Source organism: Athalia rosae, chromosome 1 (assembly GCF_917208135.1).
Source record: "Athalia rosae chromosome 1, iyAthRosa1.1, whole genome shotgun sequence".
In the NCBI taxonomy this organism is placed as follows: Eukaryota; Metazoa; Arthropoda; class Insecta; order Hymenoptera; family Athaliidae; genus Athalia; species Athalia rosae.
Window position 1 is genome coordinate 31,997,752 of NC_064026.1, and position 27,931 is coordinate 32,025,682.

The 27,931-nt window shown below is 37.5% G+C and overlaps 4 protein-coding genes across 13 annotated transcripts; 1 reads left to right on the forward strand and 3 right to left on the reverse strand.

The window, feature by feature from the left end:
* Positions 1 to 5: 5 nt before the first annotated feature.
* Positions 6 to 27,883, forward strand: LOC105691617 (afadin- and alpha-actinin-binding protein-like). Of its 6 annotated transcripts, XM_048652010.1 has the most exons (9): positions 6 to 317; positions 384 to 524; positions 614 to 754; positions 1,166 to 1,347; positions 1,496 to 1,693; positions 1,926 to 2,057; positions 2,130 to 2,241; positions 2,350 to 2,575; positions 27,020 to 27,883. In XM_048652010.1, the coding sequence occupies exons 4-8, from the start codon at positions 1,210 to 1,212 to the stop codon at positions 2,562 to 2,564; spliced, it is 795 nt and encodes a 264-aa protein (XP_048507967.1). In that variant the 5' UTR covers positions 6 to 317; positions 384 to 524; positions 614 to 754; positions 1,166 to 1,209; the 3' UTR covers positions 2,565 to 2,575; positions 27,020 to 27,883. The 6 variants fall into 6 exon arrangements, with proteins under 6 accessions (XP_048507967.1, XP_048507982.1, XP_048507971.1 ...); XM_048652025.1 differs by lacking the exons at positions 384 to 524; positions 614 to 754 and having other exon boundaries at positions 6 to 203; XM_048652014.1 differs by lacking the exons at positions 6 to 317; positions 384 to 524 and having other exon boundaries at positions 539 to 754.
* On the reverse strand, positions 2,781 to 5,903 carry LOC105691616. Of its 2 annotated transcripts, none has more exons than XM_012410229.3 (2): positions 4,730 to 5,903; positions 2,781 to 4,414 (listed from the first exon to the last, which is right to left on the reverse strand). In XM_012410229.3, the coding sequence occupies exons 1-2, from the start codon at positions 4,850 to 4,852 to the stop codon at positions 3,539 to 3,541; spliced, it is 999 nt and encodes a 332-aa protein (XP_012265652.2). In that variant the 5' UTR covers positions 4,853 to 5,903; the 3' UTR covers positions 2,781 to 3,538. The 2 variants fall into 2 exon arrangements, with proteins under 2 accessions (XP_012265652.2, XP_048507914.1); XM_048651957.1 differs by lacking the exon at positions 4,730 to 5,903 and adding an exon at positions 4,493 to 4,689.
* Positions 6,146 to 13,296, reverse strand: LOC105691615. 4 transcript variants are annotated; one of them, XM_012410225.3, is made up of 10 exons: positions 12,789 to 13,296; positions 11,372 to 11,449; positions 10,451 to 11,285; positions 10,102 to 10,218; positions 9,151 to 9,908; positions 8,874 to 9,050; positions 8,557 to 8,809; positions 8,328 to 8,451; positions 8,065 to 8,243; positions 6,146 to 7,278 (listed from the first exon to the last, which is right to left on the reverse strand). In XM_012410225.3, exons 2-10 carry the CDS (start codon positions 11,431 to 11,433, stop codon positions 7,036 to 7,038), a joined length of 2,748 nt encoding a protein of 915 aa, XP_012265648.2. In that variant the 5' UTR covers positions 11,434 to 11,449; positions 12,789 to 13,296; the 3' UTR covers positions 6,146 to 7,035. The 4 variants fall into 4 exon arrangements, with proteins under 4 accessions (XP_012265648.2, XP_012265649.2, XP_048507852.1 ...); XM_012410226.3 differs by having other exon boundaries at positions 13,211 to 13,276; XM_048651895.1 differs by having other exon boundaries at positions 7,182 to 7,890.
* LOC105691545 (putative fatty acyl-CoA reductase CG5065) lies at positions 18,173 to 26,630 on the reverse strand. Its single transcript, XM_012410078.3, has 9 exons — positions 26,356 to 26,630; positions 25,373 to 25,621; positions 24,852 to 24,997; positions 24,238 to 24,347; positions 23,945 to 24,137; positions 23,490 to 23,738; positions 22,992 to 23,168; positions 22,592 to 22,672; positions 18,173 to 18,659 (listed from the first exon to the last, which is right to left on the reverse strand). The coding sequence occupies exons 1-9, from the start codon at positions 26,581 to 26,583 to the stop codon at positions 18,527 to 18,529; spliced, it is 1,566 nt and encodes a 521-aa protein (XP_012265501.2). The 5' UTR covers positions 26,584 to 26,630; the 3' UTR covers positions 18,173 to 18,526.
* Positions 27,884 to 27,931: the final 48 nt, after the last annotated feature.

Consider the following 27,931-nt stretch of genomic DNA (forward strand, 5'->3'; position numbering starts at 1 on the left):
GCGTTGTTGAGAGTAGTACCCATGTACACTCCCTGATTGGCCCGGTCAGTAGGAGTGGGGGAGTTGATATAAATAGCGAGCGCTTGCGCGGCAACGCCATGTCTACGTCGACCTTCGAATCACTTCGAATCGTCTAGAATCTAGATGTTCTCCGTCTGTTTCCGTGTAACTCACTGTCTTGACTGAAGATTAGTATTACAACGGTAATATACATATTTAAAACAATCCTATATGCGCCCCGCATCCCAAAAGGTGAATGCGGAAATGATTTCCCTGGTTGTGACTGGTTGATTTATTGATGATCACAATTAACTGCGGTCGGTATGCACCCCTAAGTTCGAGGAGGGTTTAAAGTGCTGCTAGTTCATAAAACCGGTTGATAGGTCTAGTGAGAGGGCGTAACCTCGCGGGACCTTGCTACGGATGCTCGATGGGGACATCTGCTAAATCTCTGTGTCGGCGTCAAAGATCTTTATGTATTGGTCGGCGTTCCCACTGCATCAGCTCCGATATACACCATCCGCGTAATTATCTGATGCTGCATACACTGTCGGCGTGACTTCATTCTCAAATTAAATCTGCGTTTCAGCCCAAGCTTTAAAATCCGTTTCAGATATTCGGCCTACTCTCAACGATCAACGCTTTCAACGATGTCACGCGAGTTCGTAAGGCACCCTGCCTGCGTCAAAAAAAAAAGGATCAGCTAGCTCTCTTCGTGGCCCCCTACAAAGTCATTGATGAACTTAAATTAAAGGTCTGAATTCGTTGCTGGATTGACGGGTGGTCAACGGTCAAATCGTATCAATGTGTAACACGACTTCCTTGACCTCCCCAAATCTCAATTGCATTATTAGACATTGATTTAACAATCTTAATACTTCTTATTCGTCGAGAACGTATACTTTCCGAGTTAATCATTTATTGAAAACCAGAAGCTATCCTTTTTTCAGTGCATATTACGGTGTTTACAATTTCGAGGACGTTTTGATTACAATTGTAAGCCTGAAGTTGTTGACAGTTGAATCTAATTTGTCCATGTTTTACAATAATGCACGTATTCGATTTCGAAGGTTTCTTTTTCTTTTTCAAACATTTGAACAGTAATGAGTACAATTATCATTCCCAAGTTAATGAGTAATTCAAACAAACTATGTTGTTCTTATAGATTGGTCGAACTCTTACATTTTTTCCTAATCTTGCACAACAACTATGGATAGAGATGCTGTCAGTAGGTCCTCTGCAAAGAGTCTAAGAACTATGTTGGATATCCACGACGAAACGTTAGAGAAAGAAACAATCTTTTGTACATCGGACAACTTGGCCAATGCTCTGTTGACATTGTCAGAGGTAAAAGTTCTTTGAAAACGTCAGATTATGAATGTTTTTGTGATAATAATTTAATAGGAATATAATTCGCTTTATCGTCTTCCTCTTCAAAAATATGTGATGACAACACATGGTCACAAAATCAGATTTGAAAATATTTTGATTCCAGGAACTTGAATCTTTTGGTCTTCTTGCTTCAACACTCAACTTCAATGACTCATTATCGATGAAATCTGTGAAATACACTCTGATCAAATTAATAAATGCTACTTGGGGTTTGGCTCACAAGCATAGAGTACTGATCAAAGTAAATGATCAGGCTAGTGATGTGCAACATAGAACTGCTAATGATAATTCTAGTCTCATTGTAAGTTCCAATTTGTCGGAAATAGCTCTCTAATTTTATCTTCTCAGTATGTACTTTTTTTGTTACATGCAGCTTTGGGCAGCATTTGGTAAGAGATTGTACTTGAAATGATTCACTTCTTTTATACATATTACAAAATTCAAGCAATGCGTATCCAAAATTTTATTCCCAACAATAAGATACAGAATCTACTGTGATCCTTGGTAATAATTGCATATTATATTTCCCGCAGAATCATGTGAAGCGTCTGAAAGATGAATTAGAGAAGAAACAGCATCAACTCGATGAATCTCAAGAAAAAGAGAGAAGACTGAAAGTAAAATTTGAAGTGCTATCTCGAGAGCTCAAACGCGAAAAAGACGAGGTATAACGCTACATTTTCGAAGAAAAAAATATCTCTGTTCTTATATTAAATGTTGATTCTCTAATTAATTAGGTTGCAAAGCTGCGTAAACAGTTACAGTCTAAAGACATCCAACATACTCATGAAGTCAAACGGCTCCAACAAAATAGTCACAAACTTCGCGATCAACTGCAGAAATCTGTTGGTATGTATTTTACAAATGATAGAAACTATATTTCATAGAGAAATTTTAGAAATCAAGAAGTTGCCAGGTAGGATTTTTCTAATTTTCGTATCATTCACTCATTCACAGGGACGTATGTGCCAAGAGATAAGGCGTTTCAAAATATACAGATTGAGCACGAGCGGCAACTGAGTATGTACAAACAGACGATCCACCGTCTCGAAGAAAACAACAGAAAACTTTTGCTGGACAATAATGATCTGAGAGATGAACTGAGTCTTCACTCCAATGCAATTGATCTACAGGCTGAGGCTTCGGGAATTTGGAATGATGCTGGCATCTAGAACTTCAAATGGTATGTAAGATCTGTTCAGCATATTAACTTATTTTTCGTCAACCAACTGGGAAACCTGCAAAAAATTCATAAAATTCTGGACCTTGGAGTCCTAGCATGATGATCATTTTCTGATGAACTGAAGCAAAAGTTTTATTTAGGACTAAAAAGGGCTTATAAAGAGAATTAGTAACAAATTTTTTTGATGAAACCGAACTCCATCGAATAAGTATGAATAATTATATTTCAACATAAATGTTCCTCGACCCTAGAAAACTCATATATGTATTTTGTATGTATAGTGTTATCTGAGAAAAAATAACAAGTAGCTTATAACTTGACGATGAGCGAACGTAAATGTGAATTCTCAGATACACTGAGAAGAGCAGAAATTCTCGGCTTCTTGAGTTCCTTCAAAAATCAGATCTCATCTTTTAATAGGACATAAATAAGATACGGATTTATAATTTTATTGAAAAGATAAAATTAATAGTGTGAAGAACGTAAAGTGTTACGAATCACTACATACTTGCTTGCATACTAACAAATTGAGCAATAAATAACCAGTATAATAGTAATAAGAATAAAGTAGTTACAGGTAAGTATGCATATATATATATATATCGTTAGGTGTAAAATAAAAAATACATCTTAAAATTGGATAACATTAATGTTTAAAAATGGCGACAATAATCGTTGTATTCATATCTATCTTATTTTCGGTAGGCGAATTAGGAATAAATAGTTGAACGTATCTACTTACGTACGAACGTAACTCCATTGTTGCACACATCTGAATTTACATCTGGGTTTTAAATCGCATCCGTTATCCAATATAGGCAGCTTGTAGATGAGGACAAGTAATTGATTCTTATCGTACATGGTTTTGATTGTTACGCCATATTGCACATTGAAAGAAAATTCATTCCATGTAGCAACAATGGAATCTTGCGGTACTTAGTCTACATACCACACTATAATATATTATAAATTCAGATGGAACCACTCTTCGATTTTTACTACACAGATTAACATGATGAAAAAATATGAGACCACCGTCAATCGTTGGCGAATACATCTAGCATTGTTGCGTTGGCAGTTGCAGTGTGCACCTTTGCATATCGTATTATTTGATAGCTTGTCTGCTTTCCAGAGCGGTGAGAGATTGTAGCTAATATTGCCCGGTAGCTTATTGTTGAAGCTTATTATGTCAATTTTATTGTTAGAATTGAACCGCAGTAAGCTTTTGCCGTCTGCGCATGTATCGTTTACCTCGATTTTCTTATCGCCCGTTATGTTCACGGTAGCGTTAAAAAAAATGTTGTTTAAAAGTGTGATCGATTTGCCTTTCAGAGCAATTTCGCCCGGGATCCGAAATTCAAATTTTGTATTTTCAATCTCGATGTTTTCAAAAGATTCAAATCTCAAATTCCCTTGTTTTACTATCAAGTTGCAATTAAGAATTCTGAGATTTTTTGCAGTCTTATTCATGATTTCGAGATTTTCCAAATACTTGATCTCTACGTTTATCAAAGTAAAAGATTCCATGGCTTCGAATGTTAATTGTTCCTTAAATTCCCCGATACTCACGTTTTCAGCTCGAAAACTCTTCAAACCCTCGAGTCCGCCATAATTCTGGATAACTGGTATGTGTCCGATATTTACAAATTCAAGTGCCGTTATTTCGTTGTTGTGTAGAATTGGATTGAAGGTCAGAGATTCTTTAATGTTGTGGATTGTAATCGCTTTAAGGTTTTGATGCAGTGCTAATCCCATAAATTCCGGGATACTTGTGGAATCACAGTCGGAAATGAAGAGCGACGATATTGTATCACCTCCATTGTACAACATATCTAGGTTCTGAAATAGAATATTGAATCTCTTTAATCTGATTGAAATTTTTTGTTTTTAAGTTAGCAAAGTCAAGAAGCTAATCACTTTTTCTAGAGAATGTGTCTCCCGTAAATGAAGTGCACAAGTAAAGTGCATAAAATTCCAATCAAAGTTACACAGGTAATGCTATAAAGAATGACATTTTCAAAGTGCCGAGAGAATTGCGTGAAAGTTAAAGAAACATTCATGAATTCCTGCGAGCATCTGAATAACTCTTGTACAGTTTTAATGGAATTGATTAGCTTATCAATTTTACCAAATTTAATCGAATGCTATAAATACCCCATTTTTTTTGCATTGACACTTCAAATCACGATTTTCGGGTTTGCAGTGCTCATCGGCTGATAGACTTTGATCTCCATGAGTGAAATACACAAACAGAACTAATATTAGTATGATCTTCATCGTTTTGTTTCGAGATCGATAATCACTATAAAATTATGTTAAAAGTTCTTGTGATGACTTTATTTACGTATTCTTGTGACGAAGGATGATCTTCGAAATTTCAGAATAATTGTTGTAGGTGTGATTTAATTGATGAGAATAGGAATTATTTAACACTAGCAACTTATATGATTTTGTACTTTCGAATCAGCGAGCCGAATCACCGTTTGATGGTGCAGAGGACTGCGCGATAAATAAATCTTTTGATATCAGCCGAATTAAGATTTGACTAAATTAAAACAGACAGCTTTTACGGCCGCTTTGACGATGACTGACATGTGCTCTGCAACGGCTACTGAATGTCTAGATCAAATTATATCTATATTTTTGTCTCCCATTAGCATTATGGTGGTCTATACACAGATAACGATTCAACCATGTTTTCCTGGCGGAAATCCGACCACCGATCGACGTCATGATTAGGGCGTGAGCTTGAACGGTAAAATCTTCTAACATTGTTTTTGTGGACAACAACGAGGAAAAAAGCTTCATACTAAAACCATTAGCGTACTCAAAACCACATACCTATACACACATAACAGAGCTGCTATTAATTAGGGATCTAATAAAAATACAAAAATTCGTATTTTATATTCGGGCGCATATTGATAATCGGTTTATCAATAATTTGACATTTCCGTGCAACATAAATGTCGTCACGTATTCCTTGAGAAAAATCGCGTTATAAATTATGTCACGTGTGCAGTGTGGTTGCACTTTCACTGTGATATTATCATGTTACATTTTAGGATACATAGTCATTGATACGTAAGTAAATTCAAATTCTAATAAAACATCAATGCTTACGAAGCGAAGTTCACGCGTACGTAAAATTTTCGTGATTAGTAATGTATTGTAAGATGCCTAGGCGCGGACACTGGTCCTATGTTATCCGTTCTCTTATACGTGTGAAAATTTAATTTGTACAAATTCGCGACTGCGATATTTTATTATCGACTTTTTTTATTCGTTATCAGATAATAAACAGTGGAATGGTTATTTCGAAAAATTCTTTTTAAATATCTACGCGCACATAATATATCTATAGGTAAAAGAGAAAGAAATGATAAAAAACTAGGTGCATGAACGCAACGCGCATTACAATTGGAGCTTTCAAAGTAAAGAGAGGTAAAGGAACGGGGAAATTATAGAGTAATCATGTAGTAAAAGAAAAACAATATATTAGAACGAATAATGATTTTTTCGTAGGGATTATTTTTGGAAGCATGAGGAATTGGTTTTCAGTAGTGGTCATTTTCGAATACGTTTGTTTAATTAAACTACATGGCAATTTTTTTTCCATAAGAGGTGCTTTTTAGGCGAATTTTGTTACTTTTTGAGTTATATTATGATTAACTATATCCTTATTTTATGTTTCATATTCTATACGTTATATTTTATTACATCGAATTTATTTAACATTGAATATTTCATATTCTAGTGTTTCACGCTTAGTTACCCGCGATTTCTTAAACGCAAACTGACCGCGGTTTGTCGGACCTAGTAATGACGAATAAAAACCGAATAAAATTCTGTTCATCCTAAACAATCACGTTTCATATTGTCAGTGAAATTTCCGTTAACTTAAGTTCCGTTTGTGAAATGGCACTGACGGTTACGCCGCTGAACATTTATACAGGAGTTGATCCTTAAACTTATTAAAATAAAATTCTTGACGCATCGATAAACATCACCGTTGCCGGGTCAAGGTTGTTCTTGGTATCATTAAGGTACATTTTTAAAAATATTAAGACTATTCACCTCTTTAACTTTGTACGCTAACGTCGAGAATGTCACTTTATGATAATGAAAAGTACGCATTATATCCTACATTTTCTTATACATATAATCATGTGTATTCCAACTTTTCAAATTCTCACCTGCGTCGCGTGGCATGACAGGATAAAGAGCAAAAAGTTGCCTTTAACTGCATAAGACTTCTACTGTGTATAAATTGAGCAATCGGAGTCTAAAGCTATGTGTCGCCTGAACAAAAATGTTCCCGTTGATTTGTACGTGGACATGTTCTGTCCATAAAATTCTTTCAAAAAAGCTTGTTGGTAGAATTGTAAAGCGTTATCGTGTGTCGACCTAATAAATCTTGACGTGAACCATCAGTGAGCACGTATCCATAGATTTTTAATTTATAACTTTTTATGAAGGATATTTTTTATCTCTTCTTTTCTACTTCGTGACACCAATACAACTGGCATTTGGTGCCTATTATTACCAATATTCGTGCGACCCCCAGCATCGATCAGCATTCGACATATTTGTTTTTGCCTGATGATTGAGACTTCTGAATCCGCGGCGGCTAGATGAACAGGTGTGTTACCATCATAATTCTGCGCGTTGACCGCTAAGTTGCCGGGTGCTCGAAGAAGTGCCTGTATAGTCCAGTAAAATTAGATCAAAAAGTGCCTTATATCTACGAAATGGACTTGAAAGACTATTTTTGAGGACAAGCAGAGGGTCACAAAAATGTCTAAAAACACATTTTTCCAAATAAATTTCCCTATACATCGTCCGCTATCTTGAGAAACAGGTAACCCTCTCTATCTCAGCTCCTACTGGTCGGATTTCAATTTTTTTTTCAGGTTTGTAGGGAACAATTTTATCTACAACTTTTGCCTAAAGTATTTACTGATAGCTATCAAAGCAAAAATGTTACAATAAAAAGAAGTGCCATTAATTAATTAATTAATTATTTTAACGATTTATTGATAAAATCAAAAAAGAAAAATACACTTGACAATTAACATTTGTAAGCGATAATCAACGGCATTTTTTTTATTGTATTTTTTTTTCCCGGATAGCTAATACTTTACACAAAAGTTGTAGATAACATTTTTCTCTATAAAACTGGAAAAGATATTGAAATCCGACCAGTAGGAGTAGAGATAAGCGGGATTACCTGTTATTCAAGAAAGCGGACGATGCACAAGGAAATTTCGTTGAAAAATGTATTTTTATGCATCTTTTGTGATCCTCTACTTGTCCTGAAACAAATGGCTTTCAACTTCATTTTGCCATTTCAAGGCATTTTACTGGACTAGTGAGAAAATAAAGACAGCGATGTTACAACCAACATATGTATATTTCGACATCGATGGTTACCGTCATTACTAAATTCTCTTGTGAGTAATATTATATGGATGACAAACAAAGTGTACCTGGACAATGCCACTGCGACGTTGTGATATGGCCAAGTGGAGAGCCGTATCTCCACCTCTGTTTTCAGGCACTGTAGGATCAGCGCCATGTTGAAGCAATGCTTGGATCATATTCACCGAAGTAACTCCTGTTACAGTTGGATTATGAACTTCCACAGCCACGTGAAGGGGGGTTTTGCCTGAAAGTGTCATACAATTAAAACTCAACCCTTAGTAACCACTTGTCATATTCTCTGGGCCCAGAATTGATTCGTCAAACGTACCCTCGTTATTCTTCGCCGACAAATCAAATTGAACATCCATGGAACTTTTCAGAGCAAGAATATCTAACAGAACATTTACGCAAGTGTCGCCTTTGGCTGCCAATGCGTGGATCAATGTGTTATTCTATAACGAAGTTGTAATCATGTTAGATCGGCTAAGCCTAACAGCATCGTTAGTCGACGCTCGGAATCAAAATCGCTTTCTACGATGATGTCAAACCGTACTCACCTTTCCTTCATCGTAAGTTCGTCGAGTCATTTTGTCACGCATACTCGTTTCCGCTATGCTAGCTGCCAAAAACCCAGCGACAAATGGCATTTCCGGACATTTTATCGCTGAGAGGTAAAGAGCATCTTCTCCACGGGTGTTTCGCATCATTAGAGATTCAGGGTTCTTTTCTTTCATTCTTGCAACGATCGGTATTATGTACTTGAGATCACACGCGAGAGCCTTCGGGTCTCGTACGATTGCCATCAGATACCTGGGGGTCGCGCTTGTTACAATATCAAACAAACCCCATTTAACGAGTCTGATGTTATACTCACGAATGATCTTCGAAATTCGGTGAACGGAGCAAATTTTCCAAACTATACTTCCGATCCAAAAGAATTTTCCCCGCTTTTTCTAGATCCCCCGGAACTAACTTTTCGTGCAGTCTTTTGGACGCCGATGTTTCTGGTATCCTCAAGTATTTATACCAAGGGTGAATTTGCCTTTCGTTGCTACACAAAAAAATATCCTACCATTAACGTTTCATCGTAAATACGAAAATGGTCATTGATATCGACAGTATTGAGGGATGTTTAGAAATAACGAATTTACCGTTTCGCTGGAGCACTTTGAATATCACGAACCGGGATCGGGATGATATGATTGCTTGCGCTAGAAACTTTTCTGCTTGATGTCGCCGATGGCGGCATTAGCCACTTGTCCAATTTACCGAATTCGTTTGATTTCAATTGGCTATCCAACGTCGTCGTCGAGTTTTGTGAATTACTGTTCAATGAGTTTTGATTGATCACTGTCACAGAACCTCCCGTGGGCGCTATCCCCTCGCAGAGTAAGATCTGTGCTGTAGAACTTGCGATATTCGATTGGCTCCGATTTGAATTGATAGACACCGATTGAACGTAAACTGGCTGTTTCTGTCTTGCAGGATGAATGACTTCGAAAGGCGGTAAGAGATCCGAGGCAGGCCGATCAATTATATCACTGCCAGAACCTTGTGGTGATACATTGGAATATTGTAGATGATTTTTGTTACTGTACATCGAAGTATTCCGCGTCGATGCAGTCCCGGGTAAATAGTTCATATCTCTGGTGTCCGGTTGAGGTAATGATGTTGAGCTTACGTATACCGGATCGTGAGAAAAAGAGTCTATTTCAAGATCGGTCGAGAAGATCGATGAAAAGCCGCCGTTGATGGGCAGATTCTCTTCAAATTTATCACTGAGTCTCTGTACATGATCATTCTCAAGAGGAATATTGTATGTCGGTGGGCTGGGCTGACCACCATCTACAGAATCTGATGATGCATCAGAAGGCAGTGGTAGTGCTACGCAATTACGTACTTCCCACGTCTGAAAATGTCAGAATTCTCGAGTAAAAAAAGTTGATTGTCCGCAATCTCATATCTTACTGATTGTCATAATCGAAATAATCGCTCCAAACTAGTTTGAATATTCTGAATAAAAATTCAATCTAGTTTGAAGCTCGTTCCGCGCTCTACGAGACGAATCCCATATTGAAGCGTTGTGCGTGTAAAGAACTCACCGTATGGAAATCATTCAATTGGAAGTACTGTTCATTAGTGGCTTCGAGTTCTGCTGTAGGTTCTTCCAAGCTATGATATTTACATTCATCAGGTACACTGGTGAGACTTGATTCAACCTTTAAAATAATAATTGTATACCTTGTATCATGATTCAACTATTTTTCATTTGCTATCGCATTCCATGCGGAAATTAAATTTATTCACGAAATTTGAACTCCCGACTGTAAAAAGTGATTCTTAGCTAAGCACCGATCAATCTCTGAATTTAGTTTAAAATATTTATCTGCGTCGGGTGCTTGAAATGAAACTCGATCGATATATCAAACTACCAAAAATAAATATATTCACCTCTCGCAAGTAGTGCTCTAGCATATGTGGATCAATCGTTGCCAGAATTTCTGATTCTAAGACCGGTGATTCAGCCAGAAGTCGCTGTTCGTAGGGAATGGTACTCGATGGCCTCTCTGTCGGATACGGATCATAACGAGGACTAGATTTAGAACTATCTTTACCACGACTGTTCCAGTAACCTATGTCATCGTCGCTTTCATCACTGGATGAAGAGGTGTAATCCTCCAATTGGTCGACTTTCGTTTTTCCTTCGTCGAAGCCAACTTTTCTGTGAACGTAGTTGTCACTTTCCCCGGTTTCGGTTTTATGGCCAATTTTATCGTTTGCCTGATAATTTGAATTTGAATCTCGACGAGGTGTTTCTAGAGTCAAGTTTCTGATGACAATATTCCTCTTCGGAACCGTGAGTTCTGTATCATGTTCTCTATCAACATGTAACAACGTAAGCTTGTCGAAATTATCAACAAGTTCATCCGGCTGGTTCTTGACTCTGTTCAAGTCATTCTCGTTGTCACTTTCGGCATCGGAAGTGAATTGATCAGAATTCACAGACGTCAAACTTGTTGCCAGTTTGCAGCCTACTCTTCCAGAAGACCATGAATCGACGCTCGCGGATGACGTCTCCGACCCTGTCGACATGGACTGTTGTAGGGGTATCTTTTTGGAGCTTTTATACTTATTTTTTGATTCATTTGAAGTATCGACAACAGATTCCGTTTTGCAAGGGCAATGCGTGGGTCTGCGGTTACAATTCGAATCGTCTGATTCTGCTTCTTCTTCTTCGGAGTAGCTATATTTACTTTTAGATCGGGCAATCTCGATAATGGGTATCCTGAAATTGAGAATATGCTCGGATAATTGTGATATCTAATATTTCAAGAGCACAATTGTCAAGGATGTCGAGGGTAAACGTGGTACCTTTTGGTGGCGTTGCCTTTATCATTGTCACGGAGAGTCTCCATTTCCGAAATTATTTCCATCCCTTCCCGTTATGTTCTGTAACAAGATCGGATGATTGTCAATTAATTAAAGTGCCTATCGAAATCTAGCTAGTCGTTACAACTTGTCTGCGTCGTACAATATAGAGTTATTTAGTTAGAATAAATATAAGTTTCCCGGCTGAATAACGTACGTCGACACATTTCATTCGGAAGTGGTACGGTAAACCAAAGCTCTGGTAACGTCTTCACCGAGCTATCTAATCATGTTTACAAGAACGTATTGCATCTCAAAGGATATTCCAATCTTAGGAATTCTTCGAATAATTGGATAACGGAATTTATTCCTTTTCAAAGACAATGTTACATCACATTCATGAACATATAAGCAAGCAAGTGATGACATTGACAATATACGAAGGTCTTTATTGAAGGTTTTTTTACAATCGAGAATCAACATTCCATGATGAAGGTGTTTTTTCGTCAGAATATTGCAGTTCCTTTTACATTCGAAATAATAAGTATATCCATAATGTGGGTCTTGAAATTATTTAATATCCATTTTTCGGTTATTGTTTCCTACAATTTGAACACCGTTACAAGTCAAGTTTGCAATCACTCATATCAGTATGCGAATTCCCGCCACCCATCATAGTAGGGTCCGGCAAGACTCGCCATCGCGCCGGCGAGTGGTCTCTTCAAGCCTATCGGCACAACACAGATGTCGACATTCATGTAACAAGGCACCGCTCGCTGACTGAGATAAAAATTTGTTAGGATGTAGCAAAAAAAAAAATTTGATTTAGTTGATGAAATTATAAAAGCAATAAGGACTATCGGCGCGTATTGATTCACGATCGAGCTACCCCCACATCATACGTTAATCATTCAACAAAATAAAAATCTGAAATTTCCCCAATTCCGCACCTGAATTTCTGAGAAATATTTTTAATAAATATACAGTACTATTACGTTATCTCTTATAAGCAATGTTACGATGGTTCCATTGTGGGGTCATCGATTGTCCCGGGGGGACGAAAAAGCGATTGTATTCGATGAAATCAGATTGTAAAAAATCATTGATTAGTCACCGCGCAGAAACAGCTGGATGGGGCGTAGCATTAACTTTATGTCATATTTAAACTGGGGTCGGATGAAAAGCTCTCCATTCTTCGTAATCATCCGTTAGCGTCGTAAAAAATGGGAGATAATTCATCGATTCATGGAATGCTATTCGCATTGCTTCTTAAACGTATTATCATTCCAGCAGGAATCACAATGCAATTACATATTTAATCATTGCACGGTATCATATTTTTGTACCTAACAGCATTTCGAATACGACAAAACATCATCACTGACGCACAAATTCCAGAGGAGAAAAATATGGAAATTACTTTATTATGTGATCGTGTCCAGATTGTAGCCTAAATCACTCTTCTTAAATCTTTCAACTACGCGTATTTTGTTCAAGCTAACAATAAGTTAGCCTTGACGAAAAGCACTGGATTTTAGTCTTGGTCGCTCGGTGGTCGTTTTGGTTGCTTTGATAACAACGTGACGAAGCGTTGACTTCATTCCATAGTTAATTAATGCGTATAAAAATCTTGATACATATATCAACTCGAACGGATGCTACACCGCACTTTTTCACGGAGTTGAGCCAAGTTTGAACAAATTCCTCTTTACTGTACACGTATCGAGCAGCGGTAGTAAAAACTCAAAAATTTTTCGGAGAAAATGAAGATTATTCTATCATCTTATATCGAGTCTTCACCAACGATTCGAATCAAGACTTGGAAGGTTCAAGGCGACTTACTGCCGACCAAGTCAGAGAAAAGGAACTGGCGTTACCAGCACACGCGAGCACTCCGCTTCATCTGATCGGTTGCGCGTTTGTGCGTTAACGTCCAGGGTACAAACTTATTCTGCCAGACACACGGTGTGCCAACAAATCCCCCCCATGTCCCCAACGTCGAAGTGAGCTTTACATTCATGAAATGCGCGAGCGATTGCACGGATGCTGGATATATTAACCATTGTTGCACTCACTTGAATTGTAATGCTCATCATCGATAAATCCTAATAAAGTTGAAACTGATAAGTTGCAGGTGATTCTCTTTGTCCACAAAAAAGATAGTTCGGACATAAGATCTATTCAGAATTTAAATCAGTCTCGTAAAACTGCGACGATTCGATTCAAATCCATATCGGGCGTCGATACGGGATCAAAATTAAATTCATTTCCTTAGGGATCTTATGGAGACGTCACGCAAGTGATCCGGAAGTTTGGCACTGTATAGGAAATGAGGAAATTTATATGGAGCGTAACTTTCACAATCCGGTGGTGATGGTCTACAGAGGAGACCCATTAATTGTAAGTTACACAAGTAAAGTGTGATTAAACGGAAGAACCGTTGGGTGCCCCATTGATATCGACAATGTACTCGGTATACCGTCCGGTGGTTTGAACTTCGGCGTTTATCACGGCTATCGAATGTCCACATATCATATCTTCTTCATTGGCGACTAATGAGGTTACCCATAAAGTATTTATCCACAACGCATTCATCCATAGCGCACTACAAAAATATTGCAGAATAGGCATTGTAGTCTGAATCGCAGTTTCGATCATTGGACGCGTAGAATAGATTCTTCGCGTGGCAAATGCAGGGTCATCTGCATGGTCAGGGTCTAGTAGCGACATGGACTCAATTTGCATATTAAAAAGACGAAAATGTACACTCAACGAGAATGATTTTGATTTCTTTTTGTTCAAGTGTGATCACGAAGAGAATCAGAATCAATCTCGTTCGGTGTACACACAGTTGATTAAAGAATCACGCTGACGGGATTAATTATAATTCGCATGATGTTGAACTTCCCTAATTCGTGGAAATATTGTTATTGATGGTTTTTTTTTTTTTATTCTCCAACTGCGAAGACGACCACGCTACTGCGCGCCTGCGAGTCTGCGAAGCGCAAAACTCTACCGACAAGTCTATACTCTATATGTCAGTATTCGAGGTCTGATTCAGGTTCGAAGATTCAAGGACAGAAAGTCATCCCACCGAATACCTTTTTTTCCAAGTTGTCCATAGTGAGTAGTCTTATTTTCTCCTCTTCCTTCCTGCCAAAGCCAACGTCGCATCGTCGCTCTCCAAGTAGCGGTCACGGCAAAGGAGATGCTGTTACTTTGCTCCCTTTGTGCAGTTCTTTGCATCGCGTGGTCTTTTTTCTCGTCGTATTAATATCTTTGAATACCGATGTCGTTAAGCATGGTACGTATATCTTATCAAGTATCCAACAATTGCTGTAGTCCGTCAACATGCTTTGTGGATACCGCAAGTAATCGCGATTATGGTAGATGATTGAATCGTTGCTCTAGACCAGTATGTACATAAGTAAAATTACTTCGATATTCGAACCTTATTTTTGTTATAGTTTACAATGTACAATCACATCAAACCAACAAACGTTGCAAAAGCTCGCACACTGTGACACGTGATTGATCGGTAAATCAACCATGATAGGTAATTCTGTAAGAGTTAAGTTCTTTCGAAACATTCGCGAATGTTTCACGCTCGTTCGTCGAGCTTTTGTTATAGGTGCGAATCTGAAGCTCGTAGTCAAGCGAATTTTCAATTTTTGAATCCACGGAAAATTGGGAGCTTTCAACGAGATGTGACTCATGGTATTTCCCAATCAAGACTTTTTTATGTACCGCCTCGTTACCTATTACCCTGTATGTTTTTTATCATGGTCTGGTCGAGGTACATTTTCAATTGTGGTTTCATTTAATTGTATGATTACTTCATCTTGAATATGCTTCGTTACGTAGAAACAGTTGCTATTAAAAGTTTGTTGCTTTTGAGTGAGTTGAATAATGAACAACCTTATATTACGCAATGCGCGAAGTTTGAACCGCCAAAATGATACATAGACAATTAAAATCAATAAAATAACGATATTTTGAAATAAATATCTCTCCGGGAAACTAAGCTGCCATGCAACTTGAACTGCTTAAAGAGCATCATCAAGCTGTAAATTACATTCTCAAACTGACAATCTTCGCCTGACTAATTCTGAGGAACGATAACCAAAACTGATCGTCGAGTATATCGGTTCAGGCAGTCGAATTTTTATGAGAATAATTGTAGAAAAATGTTGTTGCTGAAAAAGTTGTGCTATCTTATCAATAGACTCGCGGAGGCAATGCTATGCAAGTTTTAGGTCACAGCTGTATGAGGGTACCGTAAAGTTGTGTCTTACGAAACTGTCGCTACCATAGCTGCAGGGATTGACGTCAATGGAAACGAGTTTGCAACAAGATCTACCTACTCCATAATTTCAGCTCGTCGAATAACTGATCGGCAGATTTATAACTCCTAGAGAATTTTTCGTATTAATTCAATCCCATCATCGTACGTTCTGTCTTTGCCGATATTATTCAATAGTCAATTATTCGGTACAAATTATAGTTTCATACAAACTTTACTTTTGTATAGATGCGATCTATTAATTGGCATCTTACAATCTATTAATTGGCATCTTACAATCAGTGTGCATACCACAATTTTGAAGCACGGGAGGGAATTCGCGTACACCTCGTACGACGCGTCAGAGAATATGCCCAAGCCGTGTGGGTGGTACTCAAGTTCTAAGAACGAGCTATCAGGTCCAATTGACTTCTACTTACGTCTTGTTTAGCTGAGAAGCAATAAATAAGAGATTTTATCCATTTTCATGATATACTTCCTCACGTAAAAGGTATTCATATAGATTCTGATCGTACCTCATTGTCACTATTTATTATTCAGGACGTTAGAACTCTGCAAAAGATTTCAATTGCAAGACCATCCAATTACAATCCTAACTTATCGAGAGATTATTTTGTTCGTTGTATACCTCGGTATGTGTTTCTGCGCCATCGAGAGATACCATTATTTTTGGGTAAATCGTATGAATTACATCTGATTGTGAGTTATTATTTTCCCGTTTGTGATTCATCAGAATATTGTGCCTAATTCCAAGAATCTCCGTCGCCTCATTCCCATTTTAATTTCTTCGATATGCGTAAGATGATGTTGAACTTTTCGTAGTTTTTTTACATTGTCAATAAATATTACAACAATCACACCCGCGCCGTAAATGATCATGTGCGGTTGATATCGTACCAATGCGGGTACGTCGTCTATGCTATACTACTATACCAATATTATAAGAGTAGAAGATTCATTTATTTGTTTGTTCTGGATAATCTCTAAAACTACTGAACCGGTTATGAAAAATTTTTCGCCAAAAGAAAACTCTTCTATCAGCAAGTAACATAGGCGTTTTTATCGTTGTAAGATGGTCCTGTTTGGAATTCAATTGAAAAATTATGTTGAACAGTGTACAGGGGCACGAAACAGGTGAAACAAACATTGTTATTGATCTTAAATTTAGTGCTTCTGGATAGAAAACCAAAAACTTGGAGCTAAATGTGACGCAAAATAAAATGAGGTTTATCCACTTACTGATCGTTGAACTCTCACACTTCGAGTTAGTGGTATTCTATATTTTCCAGACTTCATTTGGCGAAAATTCAACGAATTTAGAAATGATGTTTTCATTTTTTGCATACTTATAGTTAGATATGGTAAAAATAAATATGTATATTCACCCGAGCTATCGCTCCGATGTGATAAACGGCTATTATATTTGGAATTATAAACGTGCTGGAGTAACAATCAGCAAGTGTTCTTTTCATCGTCATACATGAAACGGGTTTTTCCCATTCCAAGAATCAAGTTTGAAATTATACTATAAGCCACGTATACGCCAAAGAAGCGAATACGAATGAGTGAGAGGAAACTATCGTTCGCGCTCACTGTTCGTTTGGTTTTTACGTACACCAGTGGCGAACATCAGCGACCAGGAATCTGCGCTTATCGATGATGTTTCGGCTGGTATCAGTACATAAAAAAAAATCACATTTTATGTTCGTCTGGTTTATAAAATCTTGGTTGAACTTGAATTCCGGCGTGAGATATTTCGACCGAAAGTTTTCAATTTGTACACGATCCTGCGATTCAACTTATTTTGATGGGTAAATTCATCTTTTTTACACCTTTCGCGATGCACGAATCAACCCGAAACGTATACAGTTATTTGAATGTCTTCAACACCGACATTTTTTGGCGAAAAAACGTTGCAATATTAGATGTAAATGCATGAAAGATGAAACCCAAACTCGTTTATCGTAATACAGAAATTTATATTGACTATATTGATTTAAACCTACGTATTGAATACACGGAAGCGTCGTACATGAAGCAGCACTGATGCGGTCACATCAGATCTCTGTTCTATTTTCTCGTAGGTATCTCGCGATTAAAAACGCTGAGGCAGCGAAGGTAAATTGTTGCAAAAAGTCAAACAAACGCCCCTTGGGCATTCACAAATGATATGCTGGTTCTTATCGTTCGTTTTGATCGTAAAATTTTTGTCTCTTTCTTTTGTTTTTTTATCAATGCAACGGTGCTGAATGATTATGCATAACAGCAAACATTTTCACTGGAATATATACATAAATTTCGCAGTAATACCAACAAGTTAGGTAATGTTCAATACGGCGCGCAGCTGCAGTTTTGATAATTCGCGTCGTCTTATTCCTGCAATGCTTGGCTAAAAGAATACAAACGGTACATGAATACAGAAGCGCAAGTAAGAATTTTTCTACCACAAAACTATTCTTGTGATTATATGGACAATTTATAGAACAGAAACGTAAAGCAAATCATCGTAACTCCATTACATTTTAATATGTTAATCCGTAATTAAAAATACAAAGGATATACTTATAACGTTTGTATAATTGATGTTCTCAGAATATTCAACATTTACTTGCTACGTAAATGGAACAAATGAAATATAGTTATTCATACTCTATAGAAATACTCAGAAATCAAATAAACGCAAGATTTATCTTTTAAGGAAAATAATTGGTAATCAGAAGACGTTACGCACGAATTATGAAATGATTCAACGATTCATCAAGCATTACGGAAATCGAAACAAATGTCAAGCGTCTACTTCCTGTAATTGATAATTGGACTAACTGTGAGCAGAAATGATATAAAAAATTCAAATTTCAAGCTATAAACAGAGTGTCCAATGCCGACAAAGTAAAGTTTTTAACGAACGCTAATAAACCGGAAGCAATCGTCGCCCAGGTCAGAAGAACGCCCAACCAAACTTTGAGAGTACGGTCGATCCACCACATTCTGAAAGAAAAAGAATATTCAGAGTTAATTTCATTAACAGAGTCTTCTGCGTTGAATAAATTTTTCCTAATCATAATTCATTAATGGGAGACAGATATAAAAGTTACTGATTTGAAAATCTTTATGGAAATATCAATTTGATGAAGTACAGCATGAAAATTGTTTCACTGCACATGAATTTTTGGAATACAGTCGGCACGTGCAGCCTAGGAATCTCATGATATAGTCATCCCCTCTTGAGTCCGTTTCACGATCAAATATTCCCAACGTCGTCGGCGTCTCCGGGCGCTTTTTCGCCGCTTATTGTTAGTTCTATTCCTATGCGACATAGATGCACTAGAAAGTGAAGTCGATTTTTTGCTATCGAGCAAACTGCAGACATGTAGGCACGACCATCGCTATCGTCGTCTCTAGTGCATCACAATAGCCCTGTCGTCACGGAGCACTGAGAATATCCGTCAATTTTTTCAGTGTAGATTCAAAAACTTTCGGGTCAGATGTTTTACTAATAATCATTCAATCAGCAGGCGAAACAATTCAACTCTTTAAAGTTGAAATTTCCCATCCGAAGCCACCCAACTCTGATGGTGGTGTATGTGCAGTCGTTCCCACAAAAGTCACTCGTTTCAGTTATGTTGCGGATCATGATTATATGTATGATGAGTATGAGAATCAAAGATTAGTATCTGGTACGAGATAGACATTGAAAATGAGTCTGGCTGTGATTTCAGTGACCATAAGTGCGTTCCTTTTTAACGATGACATTGTTCAGACTACAGATTTGGTGTGTTTTATAGATGAGGTGGCTTTGTATTTTGATGACAAGTTTTATGTCTTTCTGGACAAAAAATATTAGATGCCACTCACGTATCAATTCATTAGTCCGCCAACGGCCATGAACTCCAAATTTTGTTTAAATGATCAAAGAACAAAAATTTCATCCAAATTTTTCAATATTATTAAAATTTTTTAATTTTCCGGCTCGGTTAAACGCCATGCGTTTCACGTGCATGGTACAATGATTGATTCGTATACTATCATCTCCAAAGAATTTTTCGTTGAAGGACTTTTCAGTGGGGATTGATTTGAAACAATAATGTACTTGGTGATGTTTATTGCACCTGAGGTGTTACATCTACCTGCAACACCATTCTTCTCTCGACTTACGTCAAAGCGAAGAGTGGTCCATGACGATGAAGCGTCTAACGCGCGTACACCATGTCTACTTATAATCATTGGCTGCGTCACTAATCCACAAGCCTACGTCACGCAAAAAGAAAGTTAGGTGGTGCATGTGTGTGAGAATCTCGATCTCCGTTGTGTAGTACAGTTATATTTAGATGGCACGACAACATTATTTCCACGTTTTCGTGCTAATATTAAACCGTTGCTCATGCTCACACTCCTCTTTCAATTAATCAAACGGGGGAGACTTCGCGGTATACATTAAATGTAACGTGTCTGGCGAATAATTTAAATATTTTTACAATAAGTCCGTTCAATGCTGCCGATGTAGCAAAATCCGAATCGAGATACGCGACCAACGCACGATTATTCCACACTCGATCACATCGTTAAACTCATCCAAGGCTTAACATCGTTGATATCATAGATATATTGAATCTATATTGATATGCAGCACAATTAGTGAATTTACGATCTCGGGAGTCATCACGCAGGTTTTTTAATGATCTTTTCAGCTCATATTAAGATCTATAAATTGATTCCACGGCCAAACTACTAATCGTCTCTTGTTCGTCGTTGATCGGAATAAATTTAAATAAATTTAAAGAATTGAAGTTCGTGTAGGGTAATTACAGGTATAGTGAAGATTGATTTGTGGGGGTAATTCGACTCGATATCAGATTTCGCATGTCGCGTTGTACGGATGGAGTCAACGATGGACGGTGAGAGAGTCCACAGGCGAAGGAACAATTGTTAACATAATACAGGAAGAAAATACATCAAGATAAACGGACTACCATACTCATTGACGCGCTCGCAGAACCACAGGAATTGATAATCCTTCACTATCTATACTCACGTACGTTTGTTTGGTATTGCGAGTGATATCAATGCAGAGAGTCATCCTCTATGTAAAATCGTACGATGAATTTCATGAGAGATAATTAGTATGTCGTTACGATTCTTTTAGGGGATTATCAATTGGAACAGTTCTTCGCGTTCGTCGGTGAATACGACAGCAGGCTTATCGTATTGCTAGTTTTCTTCTATATTATGCGAACTAATGTTCCTCTGCCCGTGGATCACTCTGATTGTTGATTGGCTATTAAGGCGTGGCATGACGTCAATTAGCCTGTTCGGAGGACACCACTCGTGACTTTACCTCCTGTACGTGATGTATGGATTTTTTGTTTCAATATTCTCGTAGGTAACAGACCTGGAGATACCGAGTAACAATTGATGAATATGGAGATATTAGTTCCAGGGAGTTCTCTTCTCGGTAATAGCCATCTGTTTAGTACGCCGCGGAGGTGTTTAATCCATATGAATTATCAACGTTTCCCAGAATTCCATCGACAGGTACTACGGTCTGTGATAAATAAATCGTTCATTCGCGTCGTTGATTTGTGTAACAATTTGTTGTGTATCTACTGTTCATTAACTTGCGTAGAGCACAATTTATCCTTAGCACACGCGGCAACGGGCAATTGGAAATCGAGGATGAGGCAAAAAATTTGAATAAAAAGACTACCGATGGGATACTTCGGTAAAAATTTCAAGGACATGCATTGTACTCTCCGCTGGTTCTGTATTTATACATGCAATACCAGTGAAATGTTATGCAGCCAAATTTAGCTGAAGGTTTCGACGAAGATTCATCATATAATCATTTTCTTCTCTTGTTATTGAAATACAAGACAAGCGAAAAATATAATTATCACAATCCTTTAGCACGCTAGGCTTTTTCAAACTTTCGAATTACTTCCTATTTTCAGCTAACGAGACATTGAAAAATAAGTACAGGAATACAAGATTTTCAGGGTGAGTGAACTCGGGACAGTCGAGACAGATGTGATGAGCGATTTCTGAATGAGTTATTTAGAGTATAACAATCCGCATGAGAAACGCAACGATTTCCCCCCAAATTATATTTTACGAGCATTAATAAGGAATGACTAATTGTACGAATAAGATCATTCATCGGCCGCGTGCTCGCTTGTTCGTTTCGAAGTGGTTGTGTTGCTATCATTTTTCTTATATTGTCATTGAGTTATAGCGTACGAAACTGATAATTAAAATATGTATGTATGTGTGAAATCATAATAAAACAGTTCAAGAACAGGTTCGTCTGTTTTGCTCCTCTCGAACAAGAATTTTTGTAATTAGAGTTCGTATAAACATTGTGCCTCGCGACGTACAGAGATGGGGCATTACACCCTGGTTCAATTTCCTCTATCACCACTTTTTACACCACTCCAAAAACCCGGCATATCAAATTGCAAACAGCGATTTTATACAGCTGGCCGCTCTCCAAAGTCAGCTGCAATTTTAGAATCTCTTGCACACATAATATTCAGGTACTTGCTCTCCTTATTTTCCCAGTTACATGGTATGTTTTTTTTTAACATACCAGCTAAAACATTTGTAATTTTGAATTGCTGCGGCATCTTGCGTGATATCATTTTTATTTTGGTGATATTTAGAAAAAGAAATGAAAAGGTAACAATTTTCACTCAATTTCGCGAATAAAACCGTGATTTGACAATTTTACAGCCTTTCTGATGTATTTTTCTTTAAAGTTCCTTAGTCTTCAAGTATTTTGGTACACCGACTTGAACGGGGGACAACATGTATGAAACGTGGGGTGAGATCTTAGCTTTTCTGTATCAAAAGAATTACGCGCCCGATTGAAATCATCTGACAATGAGTAACCTATTTCTAGACGGAGACAGCGGTGTTATACTTACTTGTTGAAGTGGGCTTGGGCTTCGACTAATTTATTCATATCTTCCTTCAGAAGATACAACTTCGATCCAATCACGCTGTTTCTGTAAAATAGAAAACTTCACCTTTTTGATGGCATACTACCCAGCATGAACTTCTATACCCGCCATGCTTGATTCGAAAAAAGTAAGTCTCAGCTTACTGATAATGTGCATCTTTGAATGCCGAAGAAAATATAGCTTCGGTGCCTGAACTTATCAATAATATTTCCATAATTTCTATTCATAGAGTAGATCTTAAAAAACATGTCATTTGGGGAACTCAACGGTCAACGATCATGATAGTAATATAACCGCTAATATCATGCATCTGAATATTTTGTAGTCACATTTTGAAATGTATAACTCAATCAAATGCTCTTACTTGAAGTAATCTCGTATATCAAAATTTCCCATTTGGAATCCGAACGTCTCCGCATCTGCTTTTGACATCGATGTCGAAACGGCCAATAAATTGTTGTTAAGGAATTTCCAATTATTGACCAAAAAATATTGCAGAGCGAAGTTAGCCATGTAAATTTTTCTCTGCAATTTGAGTAGCCTGTAAAATATCAAAATACGAACCACGATTATTTTTCATCATAAAAATAGGATCTAAATAAATTTTTTCTGTATATGAATTAAAATTCATTTGGTAATTTTGAAAATCTCACAATCAGTACTAATCGATGTTTCGACGCTCTAAATTAATTGACGTTCATTTTATATAGTTTTTGCGAAAAAGTTATTCTGAAATGCGTCATTTTATACAACATATAATATGGAACCACATAGTATTCTGTTTTCGATACCTTGTACAACGAATCGAATCCAAATGCCTCATATTCAGTATAACGTTATAGGTGTATTGTCAGGTACTCACATAGGTTTCGTACCGCCAAGTTTGAGAACACCGTCAATAACTAGAGCTGGTATCAATTGTAAGATCCAGAATGTTAAGCTGTAAATCCATCTCACAGTCTGCACCGATGTTCCAGGAACCCACAATATTCCCTCAAAGGGAATTTCTTCTGTAAGTTGGAGTGCCATAGCCACCAGATTTCTCGTAGATATTACCTTCGTGCCACTGGAGGCGCAATTGTAAATTGGAACGCCCGGGTCCTGCGTTATCCTAAATACATAACTCAATTAAAAAGGTGACTAATTTATTTGACCACTCGTTTCAGTATATTCTTCACCGTGAAACGTTTCTTTATAACAGACGAAATAATTCTGCATGGAAGAATATACTGTCATTCGGAAAAGTAAGAACAAAAACAGAAACTTCAGATTTAGAGCGGCTTTTTTATACGTGACACCGATTGACGAAATATATACGTTTTAATGCCCCTTTTCCAAGCACAGGCGATCATCGCTTTGATCGCAATATCTACTGGTATGAAATCGGTCAGTGTATCTGGTTTTGCATAGACAGTCCGTAGAATCCCTTTTCCACCCCCAATCATTAATCCTACAGGACCGTTGAAATTGTCCAGCCATCCCGACACCGGTTCGCTCACCGACGATATGACTGTAAATAGCCAAGATAGGAGATTGATTGGCTCGGTTCTTTTTTCTATCAGCAGGTACTATGTATTCCAATGGGTGACCATCAAATAACCAACACTCACCTACCGAAGGTCTGAAAATTACGCCTGGAACTACTCCGGCATGATCATTAATGACGTGTTCAGCCAATTGTTTTGTGAACGTATAGGTGTTCGGCAGTTTACCGAGGTACCTACAAGAATAGTATCCATAGTATCAATCAAAAACTTAGCTACTTGTAGCAAAAAGCGGCATATCAATGGAGGTCTAACAATAAGTTGGAACCCGCCGATGAAAAAATAAAATTCGGCAGCGACCAAAATTTTTTGCTCGTACTGTTTTGCGCTGTATTGTGCCACCATAAAGTAGTTTTGTGATATAGATAATCGAAATAATCGAAAGACAAAATGCGTGTTTCAACTTATTGTTAATGTCAAGTCGGAACCCGCCGCGGAAGTAAATGGATCCGATAATGCGCAAAATGCAGTGCTCGTTTTGTGCGATGTTGTGTCGCAAAGCACTAGTTTTGTACCCTCGTTATCAGAGAGATATGCTCAAAAATTGAACTATCAGCGACCAAATTATATGCGATATTTTACATTCGTCAATATTGGGTATCCTAGAAAAATTACTATAAGATAACGTATTGTGTAAGGAGCACAAAACGGTTCGCAGGAGATCGATGAAAATTCCTTACTTAGCAGTCATGGAATTCAGGGTGTGTTCGTCGATAGTCTCGGCAATATTTATTGTCTTCTTCCAATTGGCATGGGGTGGATAAAGTTTTTCATCGACGACAGGTCTGTCAGTGTTGCCGTAAGTGGTGCTGACGTGCAGTAGTGCCTTTAAATAAATCCGAGAGACGGAAGAGTTGAATAATTCAGAATTCATGATCATTGCGTAGAAACACGTGAATGTACTATTCATTAATATAGACCCAATATTCGCCCCCAGTCTGACATGCACGTAAATCCTGTGTCGACTGTAAAGTACTTGTTTCCGCTGATCCAGGTCACCCGGAAGCAGTTATGAATGTGGGCTCGTGAGCCTGTCACTAAATTCTAGCGGTCAGCACATATCGACGTATTGATACGATAGCAGGATCGTACGATGAAGATACGTGTTGAGTTGAAGCTACCATCTAATAATAATAGCTAATAATACTTTCGTCCCCTTCGACTTTCAAAGACTTGGAATTATAGTTGAGGGTATACTTGCCACCAATTTTTTCATGCCGGCTGCTAAAATGCAAACTTCCCTTGTACCTCTGGTATTTAGAAGAACAGCTTGCTTCAGAGAATCATCGAATCTAACGCTGGCTGCGACGTGGAATATGACGGAGACCTTCTCGGTAAGAACCCTTCGTTCGATCGTTGGTAAACCAAGTCCTTCATCCGCAACATCTCCCGTTACCGGAATCAGTTTTTTGAAAACGGATGCGTCAGTTTCCCGCAATTTATCGAAGAGCTCGATGAAAAAAATAACAAGCACAATCAGTATCCTCGATGATTCGATTTTGGTGAAAATTCAATTGTTGGGCCTACGATGTAATTTGTAGTTTGAATATTGACTTCCGTAGATTTGCCAGGAAGTGTAAAATTGAAGATTAATTATATTAATAGATCACGTAACAGATTTGTTTTACAAATGCAGCCATTCTGACATTATTCATCGACTCAAACTGAACTCGTTTTTCCACTTTTGGCCAGCTCGTCGCTTGACGTCCTCTTTGAATTATTCGATCTTTTTTTTACATAATTTCATTTTTTCCACTCGGTTACGGACCGTTGTGGTGCGAAATAAAAACATCAAACTCTGCACACTCTTCGACTACCAAGAAGATCTGACAAACAGAGTCATAAAATTGTGAAAAACAATGTATCGGCAATTTGAGTCTGTCGTTTCTACGTGCAAGTCACACAATTATTCCAATATCTTGAATTACGGTGTCACGAACATACTCCCGACTCCGGACACCTTACAATTGCCATCATACAATCAGAAGCTATGAAATTGAAAAAAACAATGTACCCATTGCCAAGTCACCCATTATGCGGATCTACTCGATAACGTGATCGTTCGTGGCAAACATTCCATTGACGGCGATTGCAAGACTCGATTATTTCCGTGTGCCGCGGATAAAAAAATACGCCACATACTTGAGATATCTCGAAAATTACCACAAGGGAATTGCGACTTACCGGTAAACTGAGCATTTGGCTCAATCTTTCATCGATCGATGTACCTTTCTTGGCCCGCATGAGTAAAAATATTTCTCCAATACCCGGACATGATCTCAATAACTTTTCAATCAACACTTTTCCCATGAATCCTGTACCCCCCGTGATGAAGATACTCCGACCAGCGTAGAACGTTGGTATAGATGTTGTCGGATCCGGCTCCATTTCGTTAAACTGCATCAGATTCATTATCCTACAAATTTATACTCTGAGATTTTTAAAAACCAGTTTTCCACTGTGATGAATATGACTCGACTCTTTAACGCTTTTTCAATCCGCTGCGTGCGACGAAACCGCAGAAGCTTTTTTTCCATTTTCGGTTCATTACTTGTAATCGAGCCATTCTTATTCACTCTCATGCAAAATTTCCAGCATTAATGATTCTGATAAAGAAGTATATCTTCATTACATGACAACAATCATTTTTATTTTGAGCTTAAAATACTCTACGAATATTCATTGCCAGTTCCGAACATAGATTCGGAGAAAATACTGTAGTGAATAAATGTTCTATTCTGAAAATGCGCCAAATGATCGCCATCGTAAGGCCTTCCTTATTTAGTGTAATCCGTTAATCAGATTATTGAGATGTACAAGTTTCAAATACACTTCTTTTTTGTTACAGTGGGTCTCATATAATATAACCCACAACGAAGTTCGGCCGCAAACTCCGACCGTAAGCTTCACAAGGACTGAATACTGGTATCAAAAGTCGACCAAATCTCATATTCTCCATATTCTAGCTTTTCCTTAACATTCGATTTACTAGGTATATGTTACTATTATAAATTAATTTTTCCGTAGCTTAATTTTTGTCACATAGTATATAATCTAATATCCCATTTTTGACACAGGAAAAATGCGAATTGTACATTCAGTAGGACGTAAAATAATGATCGTGAGCAAATTGTAATATTGAATTGATGTTCATATGTATATAATCTATTGTCTCTTAAATGAGCTAACCTTATGTGAAGAAAATCAAAGTTGATGCTTAAAAAACTAATCTAGTGTTATGCGTGATCGTTAAAATCGTAGTCTAGATTTCGGATGATGTCTGGAGAAAAAAAGACCATCCGATAATCACCCGCGTTCTCTGTCTTGTAATTAAGCTGGTCATAAACAGTTCGACGTCCATATATTGACTAGTCAATTGATCTTATAAGTTTATCCTAATATTGGCTATAAAATAGTTGTGATTTGTCATAAACTTAATAATTTAGTATATTGTCCTGGAGTTCGTCACGTTTTGACTGTTTTTGCTATATTTTGGCTTGTTTTTGCCTTCGATTGCAGTAGTCCAGTAAACGAGTTTGATATTATTAGAATACAGTATCCCCTACAAAGATTAACGATCTAATCATCTCCTTTAGATAATAATGTAAATCTAAAATAAGTTTGAACCTAATTTACACACCAAATATAGGATTACTAGTAAATTTGCAATTGACTAAAAATTATAATTAAAGGTATCCTTGAACCTGCAAAATGCGTATCAATCAATAAGCCTCTCCACTTTTGATTCCCTATAGCTTAA